At 40.5% G+C, this 15782-nt stretch overlaps 1 protein-coding gene across 3 annotated transcripts; it reads left to right on the top strand.

Annotated features, from left to right (window-relative positions):
• The first annotated feature begins 3480 nt into the window (after window positions 1–3480).
• Window positions 3481–12738, top strand: dcun1d2a (DCN1, defective in cullin neddylation 1, domain containing 2a). Of its 3 annotated transcripts, none has more exons than XM_047371167.1 (7): window positions 3481–3577; window positions 5522–5738; window positions 7249–7417; window positions 7717–7847; window positions 7936–8018; window positions 9963–10059; window positions 10143–12738. In XM_047371167.1, the coding sequence occupies exons 1-7, from the start codon at window positions 3575–3577 to the stop codon at window positions 10220–10222; spliced, it is 780 nt and encodes a 259-aa protein (XP_047227123.1). In that variant the 5' UTR covers window positions 3481–3574; the 3' UTR covers window positions 10223–12738. The 3 variants fall into 3 exon arrangements, with proteins under 3 accessions (XP_047227123.1, XP_047227124.1, XP_047227122.1); XM_047371168.1 differs by lacking the exon at window positions 3481–3577 and adding an exon at window positions 3603–3734; XM_047371166.1 differs by lacking the exon at window positions 3481–3577 and having other exon boundaries at window positions 5354–5738.
• The last annotated feature ends 3044 nt before the right edge of the window (window positions 12739–15782 follow it).

Raw genomic sequence — 15782 nt, forward strand, 5'->3', positions numbered from 1 at the left:
GCAGTATATCTCCATCAAATAATAGATTTTATGACATGCTGTATAAGCCAGCCAGGCTTATGAGTGATAATATTTAGGCATAAACTATATTTAGTTAATGATTTGGGGAAAAGTAAAGATGCAATTTTGACAAGGACCAATGGTGGTGGATAAAGGGTGGGTATGTTTTTTAATTGTGACAGTACTGTGCGTGGTTGTCTGAATACTTGCTGGATGAATCATAATAACTTCCCCGGGCCTCCTCCTGGCGGGACGTGCCTGGAACACCTCCCAAGGAAGGCGTCCAGGAGGCATCCGGTATAGATGCCCGAGCCACCTCAACTGGCTCCTCTCGATGTGGAGGAGCAGCGGCTCTACTCCGAGCCCCTCCCGGATGGCCGAGCTCCTCACCCTATCTCTAAGGGAGTGCCCCGCCACCCTACAGAGGAAGCTCATTTTAGTCTCTTGTATCCGGGATCTCGTTCTTTCGGTCATGACCCAAAGTTCATGGCCATAGGTGAGGGCAGGAACGTAGACCGACCAGTAAATTGAGAGCTTCGCTTTTCAGCTCAGCTCTCTCTTCACCACAATGGACCGGCACAGCGCCCCCATTACTGCGGCAGCTGCACCGATCCGTCTGTTGATCTCCCGCTCCATTCTTCCCTCACTTGTGAACAAGACCCCGAGATACTTAAACTCCTCCACTTGAGGCAGGAACTCCCCTCCAACCTGAAGAGGACAAGCCACGCTTTACCGGTCGAGAAACATGGCCTCTGACTTGGAGGAGCTGATCTTCATCCCAGCCGCTTCACACTCGGCTGCGAACCACCACAGCGCATGCTGTAGGTCTTGGCTGGAGGGGGCCAGCAGGACCACGTCATCTGCAAAAAGAATAGAAGAAATCCTCTGGTCCCCAAACCAGACCCCCTCCGGCCCTTGGCTGCGCCTAGAAATCCTGTCCATAAAAGTTATGAACAGGACCAGTGACAAAGGGCAGCCCTGCTGGAGTCCAACATGCACCGGGAACAGGTCCGACTTAGTGCCGGCAATGCAGACCAAACTCCTGCTCCGCTTGTACAGAGATCGGATGGCCCCTAGTAAATTTTCACTAACTCTAGGTGTCAAATACTGCCTTGTAAAAGTATTCAAACCTCTTTTATTTTTTTTACAATTTGTCACTATAAAAACAATAACAATGTATTTTATGGGGATTTATGGGAATAATTTTAAAGTGGAAGTAAAATGATACATAGTTTTTAATTTTATGTTACCAATACAAATCTAAAACACGTGCAATATATGCTGCGCCCATTAATCAGTATTTTTGTAAAACCATATTTTGATGCAAATACAGCATTAAAGTGTTTTAGGGTGTGTCTCTAACAGCTTTGCACGTCTGAAGGTGGAAATTTGCCCATTCTTGTCTCTAAAATAGGCCAGGCTTTGTCAAGTTTGATGGAGAGCGTCTGTAAACATACATTTTCAAATTCTTGCCCCCGATTGTCGTTTGGTTTAGTTATGGACTTTGACTAGGCCATTCAAACAAATATGCTTTGATTTAAACGATATCTCATATGAGCCTCTGAGGCTCAAGTGTTTGCAGTCTCTGACAGGTTTTGTTCTACGATTAACCCAAAATTATTTACACCCCTGGCAGATTAAGGTTTATGGTAATATTTAAAGTTTACCAACATGTTTCTTCTTATTGGAAGTAATATTGCAGTTTTGGAGTGTCTTACCCAGGGTCCCTGTTTGAATTTGAAAGAGAATCTGTGGAGGGAGGTACTGATTAGGGTCATGGCAAGGGGGCCTTCCCCAACCCCAAAGACTTGAGACATCACCAACAATTAATCGACAAAAACTAGTGGATACAGGCAAAAAGATGCAATTATAAAAAGGGTTTGAATGCTGCAATGCCAATAATAATTTTCCACTAATTATAGAAAAGGGTATAAATAATTTACCATAAATCATTTTATAATAAAATTTAAATAAAAACAGTTAATTTTTGTTTGTTTTTATAATAGTCCCTTTACATGGTGTTATTAGCTTTTGAGAGAGCAGAGCAGCTCATTCCACATGTTTTCTGTGTCCCCTACATGGCGTGTGGCAAACAGTGAATATGGCATCTTACGGTTTTCTTTCAAAAAATTGGCTTTCTTCTTGCCACTCATCCATAACAGCCTGAATTGCAGAGTGTACAATTAATAGTTGTCCTGTCGATATATTTCCCACCTGAGCTGTGGATCTCTGCAGCTCCTGCAGAGTTACCATGAGAATCTTAGCTGCTTCTATGATCAATGCTCTCCTGGCCTGTTGGCCATGTCTTGCTAGTTTTGCTGTTGTGCCATACTCTTTCCATTTTCAGACGATGGATTGAACAGCACTCCATCAGATAATCAAACCTTGTCTTGGATAATTGTTTTACATCCTAACCTTGTATAGTCTAAGCCACTCTAAATATAAGTTATATCAGAAAGGAAAGTTTTATGACTGGTAAAGAATGTGTTTTCCTAGATCTCTACTTTAAAGGTCAGAGTAGTCAGCCGCCTCAGACTGATGCTTTTCTTTTTCTTGGGGGCTACATTGTTTTGTGCAGCTCACATTGAAGTTCTAACACCATGAGCAAAACACAACATTTTCAAAGAAGTACAAATTAGGTTGTTGTTTTCTGTTGTAGTGTTCTTTAATACTGAGAGAATTAGCAAAGGAACAGACCCAGCAGTGTACCAAAACTGCTAACAACTGTTCCCCCATGCAGCCCACTCATACATCCCAGTATGATGGCATATTTTATTAGGTCATGATGAGTCATAAATTACAAATTTGTTGTATGTACAACCACAGAGTCCTGTGCAATACCTTGACAAAAGGCTTCAGTTTGACACAGTTTTTTGACAGTGTGGCTGTAGCTCTTGCCCCCAGGTAACATTTAAACCTGGGTAAATCTTTAGTAAAAATGTTCACTGAAATAAATGTAATATGCCCCCATGACATATTTTTAATAAAACCAACCATTGCCCTATGAAGGACTGAGGCCCTGTACCCCACCTCTCACCCAATGACTGGAGATAGGCACTAGCTCTGGTGCAACCGTGCAAGAAATGGATGAGTGAAAGGATGAATGGACCAATCTTTGAAACTGAGAATTACAACAGATTATTAAAAATAAGTTTTTCCTCTTTGTTTCATATGTTCACATTTGTTGGATCCGTTGCTGCTTATGACGACATGGAGAACATAATTATTCAATAGAATTTTTATTATTTTTACCATAAACTATATCTGATAACATGACAGGCAACGTGTTTAGAATGTGTGTTATTTCTATAAGTTATGTTTTACATCGAGCTGTAAACCTAATAATCCATTAGGAACCACAGAGTAGCTTTATAAAATGTCATGCAAACTGTTTTATTTTCCAGGCAGGTTATATCTAAAAGGATCATAATCGGGCCCTTCAAATAAAGCAAATGACATAAGAAGAGATGATGCAAAGCTGCAAACCTCTGCTATCTTCTCAGCTACTTCCTCCGCGCATGCGCACACGGAGCAACAGACGGGCTACTAAACTGGTCAAACAGCGGGTGTAAAAATGGTAGGTAACCAAAATAAACACAAACCCAGGCACTGGCTTTTGTGCCATGAAGATGTATGTATCAGGACTGATGGAATAATGTCGAAGCGCATGGCGTGTCGTGTTTTGTGAAGCTCACAGGGCTCAGTTAATTGTTTTCGCTGCTGTTTCAGGGAAGGTCAGTAGATATTTTGAGAGCAGCTAGCAGCATTAGCCGCACGTCCCTTTTTGGCAGTCTGGTAACTTCGGCTATAAGCAGGTCAACCGCTGTACCTCAAACAGACACAGTCGTTTGAGTAAAATCTCGGACTATTCATAAGAACACTTGACACTTTTCTCCGGATAATCTATTCTCATGATTGTTGTCAATACATTCTGGCTAACTCAGCTAGCGTTAGCCAGTGGAAGTTATTAGCTGGGATGTAGACAAAGCTAACTCAAATGTTTCCCAACGATTTTCTGGTTTTTCTCAAATGCAAACGGGACATACATCTTAATCCACGCGTGATTAATGCTAGAAGCCGGTAAAAAATGTCAGTAGAGTCATCAGGAGCATGTTGAACTGAACCTTCAGTCTTCGCTTCCAGGAAATACTGCTCTGCAGAGAAGTGTCCAGATGATGCAGCTGGTGGACATTTTTCTCTTCAGCTAGATCTGTTTGTTGATTTACAACGTAGTAGTTTAGTCTTTCATGTAAAGTTAGAAATATTGATGCACCATACGGATATTTCTACAGATGGATCGTTGTGTTAAGCCCTTAGGTCCTAAACCCAAACACCTTTGCTTATGTTTAATCCCAAATGTATACAAAAGAGCTGATCTGCACATCTGAGCTCCCAAACTAAAATGATTTTCTTTGGTAAATTACTTAAATCAGCAGTAGGACTATAGCTGGTTTAATCTGTCATTCAGTTCAGTGGAATCCATAAACCTGGATTGAGACGAGATTGACACTGTTTGGTAACCTGGAGTAAATATACTACGGTATCCCGATATTACCGCAGAGATTAACAGAAATGTCAAACTGCTTCTATTTAAAACAGCTTGCCAGTTAATGGCTTGTAAACGGTGGGTTTAAAACAGCATTTCATTAATAAGAGTGACAGCCAACTTGGGCTTTTCTGTATGAGAAAAATAATAGTTTTCTTTCAGCCAGCTGTTAGGCAGTGCATAACAACAGGTGGAGGAGAGGCAATATTTTTCTACTATACGGTACATGCAGCAGAAGAACACTGCCGCTTATTCGGTCTTTCTCTCGCATCCAAGTATTCCATTAAAATTACTTTGAACTGTGGCAACAGTGTTTTGAAAAAAATTACTTAAATTTTGTACCATACTAAAGCATAACCGTGCTGTTATTATAGCTTCCTATATCAATTTATGTTGTAATATTCTGTGCTCATATGATTAGTTTGAGCTGACTGAAGGTCAAAGTAAATATACTTATTGTCATTGCTTGTGTAACTGATCAAGTCCCCAGCACATCTCAGTCTGTCTTGTGATGTGTACTCTCTCTCTCTGCCTGTATTGATTTAATTATTTATTTTTATATTTCTTAGTATTCTTGGCATAGTGCTGGTATTACACTCCAGACTTGTTGCACCTCTGGCTCTTGGCGATGGCATCTTATTTCCATACTCATGTTACATCTGTGGCTGGAATTATCTGAGGGGCCCTTAGGGGTAAAGCATGTGCTCTTAGTATCCACAACATCCCTCTTCGGAAAAGCCTGTGTTGCTGTCACACCGCTTATAATTACCATCCTGTTAACTTTTTGTCTGTGTTACTGACTAACCTTTTGACGTGTGGGTCTCTGAGTGATTTCCATCCTCCTGAATGTGTTTTAATGTTTACGTCTTCCTTTGTGTTTTCATTTTTGTGTCTCTCTGTGTTTGTGTGTTGTTTTCTGCTTTGCCCGGTCTGATGGCTCCTGTGTCTGACCACCACTGTCCCGTGTCTGCGCAGCATAAGCTGAAGTCTTCACAGAGGGACAAGGTACGGCAGTTCATGTCCTTCACGCAGGCCGGGGAGAAGACAGCTGTGTACTGCCTCACGCAGAACGACTGGAAGCTGGAAGTTGCCACAGACAACTACTTCCAGAACCCAGAGCTTTACTGTAAGGAATCCATGAAAACCTCAGTGGACCGGAAGAAGCTGGAACAGCTCTACAACCGCTACAAAGGTAAGCTTGGTAACTTACAACCTGCTCTGCATGCCATTGCTGTAGTTCTTCAAAAGTCGTTACACCCATTGAACTTTGTCTTATTATAACCACATACATCAGCATATGTTATTGGGATTTTATGTAATGAACCAACTCAAAGTAGAATAGAATTGTCAAGTGGAAGAGAAATTATACATGCTCTACCGCTACACCATGTAAGGCCTCAAAGGTTGCTTATTAGTACTTTACTTTAATCTCAGCATAAATCCAGCTGTTCTGTGAAGGCCTTGGAGGTTTGTTCGAGATTAGTGAACAAACAGCATCACTGAGACCAAGAAACACAGCAAACAGGTCAGGGATAAAATTCTAGAGAAATAGGGTTTGGTTGTAAATGCCAACCTACTAAGGCATGTCTGCTTGGTAGGTTGGCATTAATCGGAGAAGCATCCAAGCTTCCAATGATAACTCTGGATGAGCTGCAGATATCCACACCTCAGGTGGAAGAATCTGTCAGCAGAACAAATATTAATCATGCACAAATCCGGTCTTTAAGGAAGAGGGGCCAGGAGAAAGTTACAATAAGTCCCCTTTACTAAAAGCCATGCAGGGGACACAGCAAACATGTGAAAGAAGGGGCTCTAAAACGCCATCCTTACAGTGAATCATGTAGGTGGCAGGACCATGGTATGAGGATGCTTTTCATCAGCAGGGATACAGAAGTAGGTCAAGAGTTGATTGGAGCATGGATGTAGCTAAATACAGGACAGCCCTAGTAAAAAAAAAAAAACTGTTAGGGGCTGGAAAAGACTTAAGACTGAGGTGGAGGTTTGCCTCCCAACGGGACAATGGCCCTAAACTTAGAGCCAGACCTGCAGTGGTTCGGTTTAGGTAAGGCCTGCACGATATTAGGAAAACGCGACTTTGCAAAGTATTGTTTAACATTGCAAAAAGGTTATCGTCTCACTTCTTGTTTTCTTTTCCCAACTATTGTGTCAGAGCTTTCAGATCTGATGTAGGCATAAAAGAGAGTGAAAGCCCGTCCTACTGGCCAAATGTATTATTGGAAAGCAAAGTTGAAATGTGTTGTATTGAGCAGCTCTAATTCAGATCGAAGCACATTCATGTGTCTGAATGGCCCAGTCAAAGTCCGGAACAGTTGCAAGACTTCAACAGTGACACTCACAGATGCTCTCCCTTTACTCTGACTGAGCTTTAGCTATTTTACAAATAAGAATGTGCTAAATTTCTCAGCTGTGTAAAGAGTTGCAGCTGTTGTTGCAGCAAAGGTGCTTCTACTGAGCTTTGAGTCGGGGGCCGAATACAAATGATTTGTATTTGCTAGAGAAATTTCCAAACCATCTATCACTGTCTTTCCACTTCACATTGTTGTGCTGGTTGGATATTTCGTTTGTAACATAACAAAGCATCAGTGTTTCAGGTGTAGAAAGCTTCACTTTGTAGTATTCTTGTTTTATACAACACTTGTTTTTCAAACTGGAGATTGTAACTCAGTACTTTGTTTCAATAGATCCCCAGGATGAAAATAAGATTGGCATTGATGGGATCCAGCAGTTCTGTGACGATCTCTCACTGGATCCGGCCAGCATCACGGTGCTGGTCGTGGCGTGGAAGTTTCACGCCGCCACTCAGTGCGAGTTCACCAAAAAGGAGTTTATGGATGGAATGACAGAGCTGGGGTGAGTGTTGAAATAAGCAGTCTGTTATATACTCCTAGTTTCATCTCCTGGTGGCTCTCCTGCTGTAGCTACAAGGGAGGGAAGGCTGGTTAAATATAGATCCACCCACAGCCTGGGTATTCTGTGTCTTCTTGTGATGACTCAATGAGAAAGTTGCAGTTGTTTTACTTTTAAGGCCCGTGTCTCCGATTCTGTCGGCCAGTTTGTCTTCAGCATCAAGGCAGTTGTGTCACGACTGGTTGGGTTATGCCTGTGTGTGATTATTTTGATATCATTCAAACTGTTTTGTTTTTGTTTAGGTGCGACAGCCCCGAAAAACTGAAAGCCCTTTTGCCAAGATTAGAGCAGGAGTTAAAAGATAGTGGGAAGTTCAAAGACTTCTACCAGTTCACTTTTAACTTTGCCAAAAATCCTGGACAGAAAGGTCTCGGTAGGTGGAATGACATGAATGCCAGCAGATGATGTCTCATCTTCTACAGATAAAAAACGGAGCGGTTCCTCTTACTGTCTGTGTGCAGATTTGGAGATGGCTGTAGCCTACTGGAACCTGGTCTTGTCTGGACGATTTAAGTTCCTTGATCTTTGGAATAGATTTCTTTTGGTGAGTGAAAATGGTGCCAGTAACCCAAATTCCAATATTTATAACCTATATTAACCTGATATAAAGGGCAATGCAATCTATAACCTTTGTATATTACTTTATTTGAAAAGTGGTGGTTGGGAAAACAGAAATTACTTAATGGGGCAGCTGGTTTCAGCTGGGGTAGAATCTATGGGTTTATGGTTCAGACAAAATACCCTTCTATACCAGTAGCAGCAGCATTTATAATAAGCAGTGGTGTAAAAGCTGCCATTAAAACAGTTACTGAAGAACAGACAACCTTACTGAAGGCTTTTTTCCAATGTGAAAATTATATCTGCAAAATATGTTGAGTCAAATTTGTTATTTATCAATATGTGCAAAATGAAACCTATAAAGGACAGCTTGGATTACTGTATTTCATAGACTATAATATTTAAGGTGTCATGCATTCACATTCTGCATGCCTGTAATATACAGTGGCTCTCAGGAGTGTAAACACACCGGTCAAAAAGTAGTCTACAATAAACTATCTCAAAGTTTATTCTACAAATAATAAGCAACTAACCCAATAGCATTAAGGCTCCCACGGAGTCGGGATGACTCGACTCCACAGACGTGCACGCGTTCTCGAGGCGGACTTAAAGTAGCCGTCATCCGGACCCTTTCATGCAACGACCGTGTCACACAATAAACCACTTGGCAGAAAAGGTTTTTATATGTAACACACCGCCCCGAGGAACCAGTCACAAGGAGGCGCTGTGTCACTGCCACTCTCCACGCTGCACTGGCAGGTATAACATGGGAGCCCTGGTGGAGAAGAAAAGGGGCTAGACCCCCAAGTAGCTCACCAAAGTGTTTCTTGCTGTCCATTGTCTTCATGTCCTTCACCAGCGTACTGTATTCCCCTTCTTTGTCCCCAGTCTGGTCTAATGTCCTTATATACCACCTCCTTTTCTTTTGTTTTTCCCTACAAGGCAAATTAGCTCTTCCTCCTCGTCCAATGACTCCATGACAGAAAGTGTGGGAAATGTACGAATTTTGTCACGAGAAATGTTACAGCTTAACAATAATTGCAGTACCGATTTTTTTTGTTTTTTGACTCCTGGATATTTTTTGTGTTTAGGTGTTTCAGGATTGTGTTGAAAAACCCAAAAATTAGCTGTAGACTCGTCGACAACATTGCCCTCACTAACTGGAAACAGCTCAGAGAAACATGCAGGATTTCAGACTCGGACTGCCTTAGTGCGCCGTTATGTGTCTGTTTAAAGTAATGCAGTTATTATGACCTAGAAATCTACTGTTGAGTGATACCCATATATCATTGTTCATGCATAACATTATATGAAGTAGCATTACCAGAAAAACCCAAGTCCTGTTTCAGCCCAGCATGCCAACAAGCGTTTTTTTAATGATTCGGCTTTTTTGTGGTTTATTTCTCTTTACCTTTCAGTTGCAAATGAAGATTTGAGGCTTAAATAATGCTAATGAAGTAAATAATGCTCTCTAGCATCGCCTTTTTTTGCTTCTCAAGCTGTAACACACAGAATATTATCTCCAGTTAAACCAGGCTGCCATGGATTTATTATTTTTTTTTGATCAAATTTTTTTTTTGTTGAAATATCCCACTGCATGAGCGTCACAATGCTAGAAAGGCCATTTGACATGCAAATAAATGCCACTGCTATGACATTAATTTAAATGCTACATGAATGCATAAAACCACCCGTTGTTGGGTGTCTTATAGGAAATAGGGGGCAAAAACTTCCAAATAATCTCATTTTGCTTTAAACCAGATAGATTCAAATGGAAAACTTGCTGGATTTAAATTGACTCACTGATCAATCCGTAATGCACTGCTTCAAAGAAATGTGTCCTGTGGTGATATAAAGACATCTTTGTTACAAGAGGAAAACACAAACAGGCCTGTTTAGCTGTATTTTCATCAGGACTTCTCCGTTACAGGAACATCATAAACGATCCATCCCAAAGGACACGTGGAACTTATTGTTGGACTTTGGTAACATGATTGCAGATGACATGTCTAACTATGATGAAGAAGGTGAGTTCAAATACACAAAGCATCTTTTCTGTGTGCTCCATGACTATTTAATTAATGGTATGTGCATATTTTTGTTCTCTCAGGTGCATGGCCGGTCCTTATAGATGATTTTGTGGAATTTGCTCGACCAATTGTTACAGGATCCAAACGTAAAACTCTCTAAATCCAATCCGGAATCTGGAAAGCCAGAACATTGTTTCTTTTACAGTGACATCATAGTTTTTTTAAGACTTGTACAAATGAAAAGTGGAACATCTGTAGACTTCAGAGAGAAAACAGAAGCACTTCAAACCGTCTTTCAGGGAGCTGAGTTGAAAACAACTGGCCACATTTTCTGTCTCCTCGTACGGACATCGCCAGTTTCTCAGCGTCCTGGAGGGCCCCCCGCTCTGCTCCAGGAGGAGCACTACAGCCTCACCTCTGGGCCAATGAGGACACAGCACCGAGACGAGGTTCACCTGCTGTGTGTTGTTTAAATGGACAGGACAGAAGAGAGCTGTGTGTTTTAAGATTCTTCCAAGTCATCTTTGTTTTGGTATATGAAGCTCTGCGTGACTGTGCAAACATCCCATGTCTTAACTCCAGCTTTGGGACAGAGTGCTCGCTACACCAGCACCAACAGAACTGTTGCAGTTTTTAACTGTACATACTGTATCTAATGGGACAGATAACAAAGAGAGCTATAAGAAGAATAATATAATTATGTTCAGTTTATAAATGCAAAAGATTGTTTTATGTACAGCAAATGCTCAGATCTCTAAACGGGGATGCCTCAATATTGTGGATAAATAATGCTGTTGGATTAATTGTTTGGTGGATGTCCAGTCATGGAATTGTGAGCTCATTGAAAGCATGTTTCAAAATCATTTTACGTCACATCGCCTGGTTTCAGAAATAAAGTTTCAGTAAAGTAAAGACAGTGCTTTAATTTAGATAACTAATACTGGGTCATTAGCCTGAATAATTTGAGTTCTGTATGGTGATACATAGGCACGGGTCGGTTAGCTGTATTGCGGCATTCCAACATTTTCAAGCGTTTAGGTTTCTAAACCACTAAAACTTTTACACCATGAGGTTTATATTGTTTAAAATCAGTTTAAACACCAGGAAAGTGACTGACGTTTTTTCCAGCTGTGTCTAAGACAGAGTAATGGGCCCCTCTCCCACCTGTTGCTGAGCACCGCTGATCAGCTGTCTAACAAAAGGCTAATACATATTTCTAATGCTTACAGAAAAAGATCAATTTCACTGTTTTGAAGTATTTCCGACAGTTACAAATTACATAGAGTGCACACAATGCAGCTCAGCCCCTCCCCCACCTGTTTCTGAGCACTGCTTGTCAGCTGGCTGAAAAAGGTAACTAGATTTTTCTCATGCTTTCAAAAAAAAGACCAAAACAAGTGTTTGGAAATATTTCCAGTTAAAAGCCTATAAGGTATAAAGTAATGCAGCTCTGCCCCTTCCCCAGCCGTTGCTGCACGTTGCTGGTCAGCTGGCTGAAAAAAGGCTGCTACTCTTTTCTCATGCTTACAAGAAAAGATTGATTTAACTGTTTTGAAATATTTCTGATAGCAAGAAACATAGAAAGCATAGAGTTATCCAGCTCTTCCCATCCCCCAACTGTTGCTGCCCACTGCCAGCCAGCTGGCTGCATAAAACACAACTATGTGTTTGTCATACTTAATAAAAAATACCAATCCGACTGTTAGGAAAAATGTTTGATTGGGAAAACGTGGGCAAACTGAAGGAGCTCCAGTCATCACCTTTATGAGGGAAAAGATGTTTTAAGACGACAACTGGCAAACATCAAGGTGGTTGGCAAGTTTTAAATAAAAGCAAGACAATGTTATATTTTTTGTTATAAATTTGTGCTTTTACCGTAAAACCATGGCATTTTCACTCAATAAGATACAGTGAGAATCTCATACCGGCCCATGCCTAGTTGTAAATATGATGTAGTCGAATCTTTACACTGTTTCTTAAAAAAAAAAACAGAAATCTGTCTAGAAAAAAAGTATTTTTAAATAATTGTTAATCAGATAACCCCCTCAGATGACTTTATCTCACATTAAAAACCTCATTTATAAACTTTACAGTTAAGAAATGACTAACCTTTAGGATTGCGGAGCACGTATCTATGTTTTGAGAAGCCGTTTTTTCAGAAGTTACGAAGGCGACGACAGGACAACAGAGTAAGCCTTAAGAGTAAATGTCTGATATTTCTGTGTTACTGGAGGAATTGAACATCAGACTGTCTTGATGCATCGTTTTACTAGCATAAGTATATCGCTCATCTGAGAGACAAGTATAAAGCATGAGTTTTTCCATAATCCTAGATGTATTTAGCTTATTTGTTTGATGAGACCGATAACAGAAATGTCCCAGAATACAGCTGTGCAGCAAAGTATAAAGCAGAATAATGGTGATGCCGTTATGAAAAGTATTTAATTTTCTTTTTCTTCATTTGCCATTAGCCAGATGAGCTTGTTCATTAATTAAACTTACTTTTGCAGGACACGTTGAACCACTGATCTGCGGTAGAAGACGACCATGTGTCTTAAACTAGAGCTCATTTGTTCTTGATGTTTTGATGAAGTGCTGCTTGTTCTCGTTGTGTCTTTTTCTTATAAGAGCTGGGTGATGTTTTATTCTTAAATAAAATGTATATTGGGCACTATATTTCACTGGGAAACTATGATTACCTTAAAGAAACAGAGTTAATATGTATATTAATAGGTGAATTTACTGATTTAGTCTAATTTCGCTGTTGATTTTGTTTTTTTATTTTTGTTTTTTTACACTAAGCAACCTTACTACACTTATACACCTTCAGTTAATTAATTGAAGATATCGGACATTGATCTTGTTTTGCAGCAGCGGCACTTTTTGTCTCATTAGGGTTTGTTAACGAACTTGTAATAGTCTTTTAGATTGATCATAGACAACACTTAATTTAATTTTAATTTTTCATATAACAGAATTCTTACGGTTGAGATGAAACTCAACATATTAAGTTTCTCTTCAGTAATTAGCAGACTTTTTATTGTAGAGCTGGTAAAACTTCTCACTGACATGCCTAACAGGAGTTCTTTATCTGGATGCAAACACAATTATAATCTTATCAATGTTTAAGCTTTAATTTTGGGGTAAAGTCATTATTGCAAACTTTAGAACTTTTTTCCTAGTGTGTTTATTTAAGTCGATATTGTTTCATTATCACCCTTCTACACATCTGATACTGGTGCACATGTAATGTGATCACCAGCCATCCCACCTTAATGTTGAGTTTTGTTGAAATGGTAAAAAATCCCACACCAAAGCACTGCTCCTGTGGAATTTACGTAAATGCTATTCAAATGTCTCAATAGTGACCAAGTAGGAACGTAACTTAAGCTCATGGTACACTGTGCAGACTCTCTGGCTGCGCCTATAAAGATTCCATACCTCATAATGCTTGAAATGGCTCCAAATGCAGAGCAGACTGACTTATTTCGGGATTAATTTAGCTAATATGTATTTGACCACTTGGGGGCACTCATGGAATATGTACAGAGCATTGCAATTTTCACCTGATATGTCCAAAAAAATCATGAGAAATGACAAAAAGAGACGTTTCCCATCTTTAAATAACAGCACACTCAGTTTTATAACTTTCCAATTCAAATTCAATATCCTCTTGAGTTCAAAATCATAGCAGTGTTTTTAAAACATACACACATCTGTGTGTTTGAGGTTGTCTTGTTGAAGCACCAATTTCTTCTGCTATTCTTCAGCTATTTTGATGTATTCAAACTGATCCATGATCCCGGGAGTGCAATAAAAAAAACAGAAACCATATTAGGAGAAACATCCCCAGAGTGACCATGCTTCCCAGTGTGCTGACGGGTCATCTGATTGAGTCCATGTCCCCTTGACCTAAATAGAGCAATGTTTCTCACTTCATAAAATGTTGGACCCTTTCCCTTTAAACCAGTCAATGTGTTTATTGTTTAACTGTGATCTCTTTAGCGCATGCCATTTTTTTCCATAATGAGACTTGCAGGGCTCCTTGCATGTATGACATTTACTGCCTTTGTCCTTCAAGAAGGACCACCTGTTTGATGCTTGTTTGTTCACAGAATGAATGACATCAATGATTAAACTCATGACTGCTGCTATTTTATATGCTTTCAATTAATGATTCAGTTACTCAGAATCAGCAGTGTCATGTCATCACTGTTTGTTTTCTGTTGCTCTAATACTTAGTAGAAAATTATTAACCATTTGAAATATTGTTTTTACCAAAAACAGTGGTTTATCTTGTTTGTGATGTTCTGCTGTTAATTTGAGCGCAACTTTATGGAATGACGGCACATCATCAGTGTTATGCGTACTTCTTATAAGCAACGGGACTTGGTGTTTCACAAAATGGAGTTTTGATGAAAATTCAGAATGAAAGACTCACCTTCACCGCCTCCACCTTCCAATGACTCTTGGGTGCGTCTCCCTGCCTTCCAATCAGCATCCTGTCCGCCTGACTCTCCATCCAATCATCTTCCGACGCCTCGCTTTTAAAGGACCTTCAGTCGTGTTCATCCTCCCTTGTCAGCTGAGCTCATCCCTCCTCCACCCCACCAGTGTCAGACCGGGGGGAAGACATTTCTAAATCTAAACCTTATAAATGTTCTTAAGCTCATGTCCTCAGCATTCATGTCTTCCTCCCAGGTCCGAGCGCCAAAGAAATAACCATGTAATCACACATCATTAAAACTTTTCTAATTGCCATCCCTTTTCCTTGTGAGTCTTTTCAGATTGAAATGGCAATGTGAAACACATTTATAGATAGGCCAACATATATGAAAAAAATAAGAATCAGAAGTGAAGCAACTTAACTGATTATTGCTCCCTGCTATAGCAGCTGACAAACTGTTGGAAATGTAGCGCTGAGCGAGGGGCTGTTGAGCATCAGCACAGTTTCATGTGTACACACCTATAACATACAGGGGTTGGACAATGAAACTGAAACACCTGGTTTTAGACCACAATAATTTATTAGTATGGTGTAGGGCCTCCTTTTGTGGCCAATACAGCGTCAATTGGTCTTGGGAATGACATATACAAGTCCTGCACAGTGGTCAGAGGGATTTTAAGCCATTCTTCTTGCAGGATAGTGGCCAGGTCACTACCTGATACTGGTGGAGGAAAATGTTTCCTGACTCGCTCCTCCAAAACACCCCAAAGTGGCTCAATAATATTTAGATCTGGTGACTGTGCAGGCCATGGGAGATGTTCAACTTCACTTTCATGTTCATCAAACCAATCTTTCACCAGTCTTGCTGTGTGTATTGGTGCATTGTCATCCTGATACACGGCACCGCCTTCAGGATACAATGTTTGAACCATTGGATGCACATGGTCCTCAAGAATGGTTCGGTAGTCCTTGGCAGCGACGCGCCCATCTAGCACAAGTATTGGGCCAAGGGAATGCCATGATATGGCAGCCCAAACCATCATTGATCCACCTCCATGCATCACTCTGGGCATGCAACAGTCTGGGTGGTACGCTTCTTTGGGGCTTCTCCACACCGTAACTCTCCCAGATGTGGGGAAAACAGTAAAGGTGGACTCATCAGAGAACAATACATGTTTCACATTGTCCACAGCCCAAGATTTGCGCTCCTTGCACCATTGAAACCCGACGTTTGGCATTGGCATGAGTGACCAAAGGTTTGGCTATAGCAGCC

Source organism: Girardinichthys multiradiatus, chromosome 7 (genome assembly GCF_021462225.1).
Source record: "Girardinichthys multiradiatus isolate DD_20200921_A chromosome 7, DD_fGirMul_XY1, whole genome shotgun sequence".
NCBI lineage: Eukaryota > Metazoa > Chordata > Actinopteri > Cyprinodontiformes > Goodeidae > Girardinichthys > Girardinichthys multiradiatus.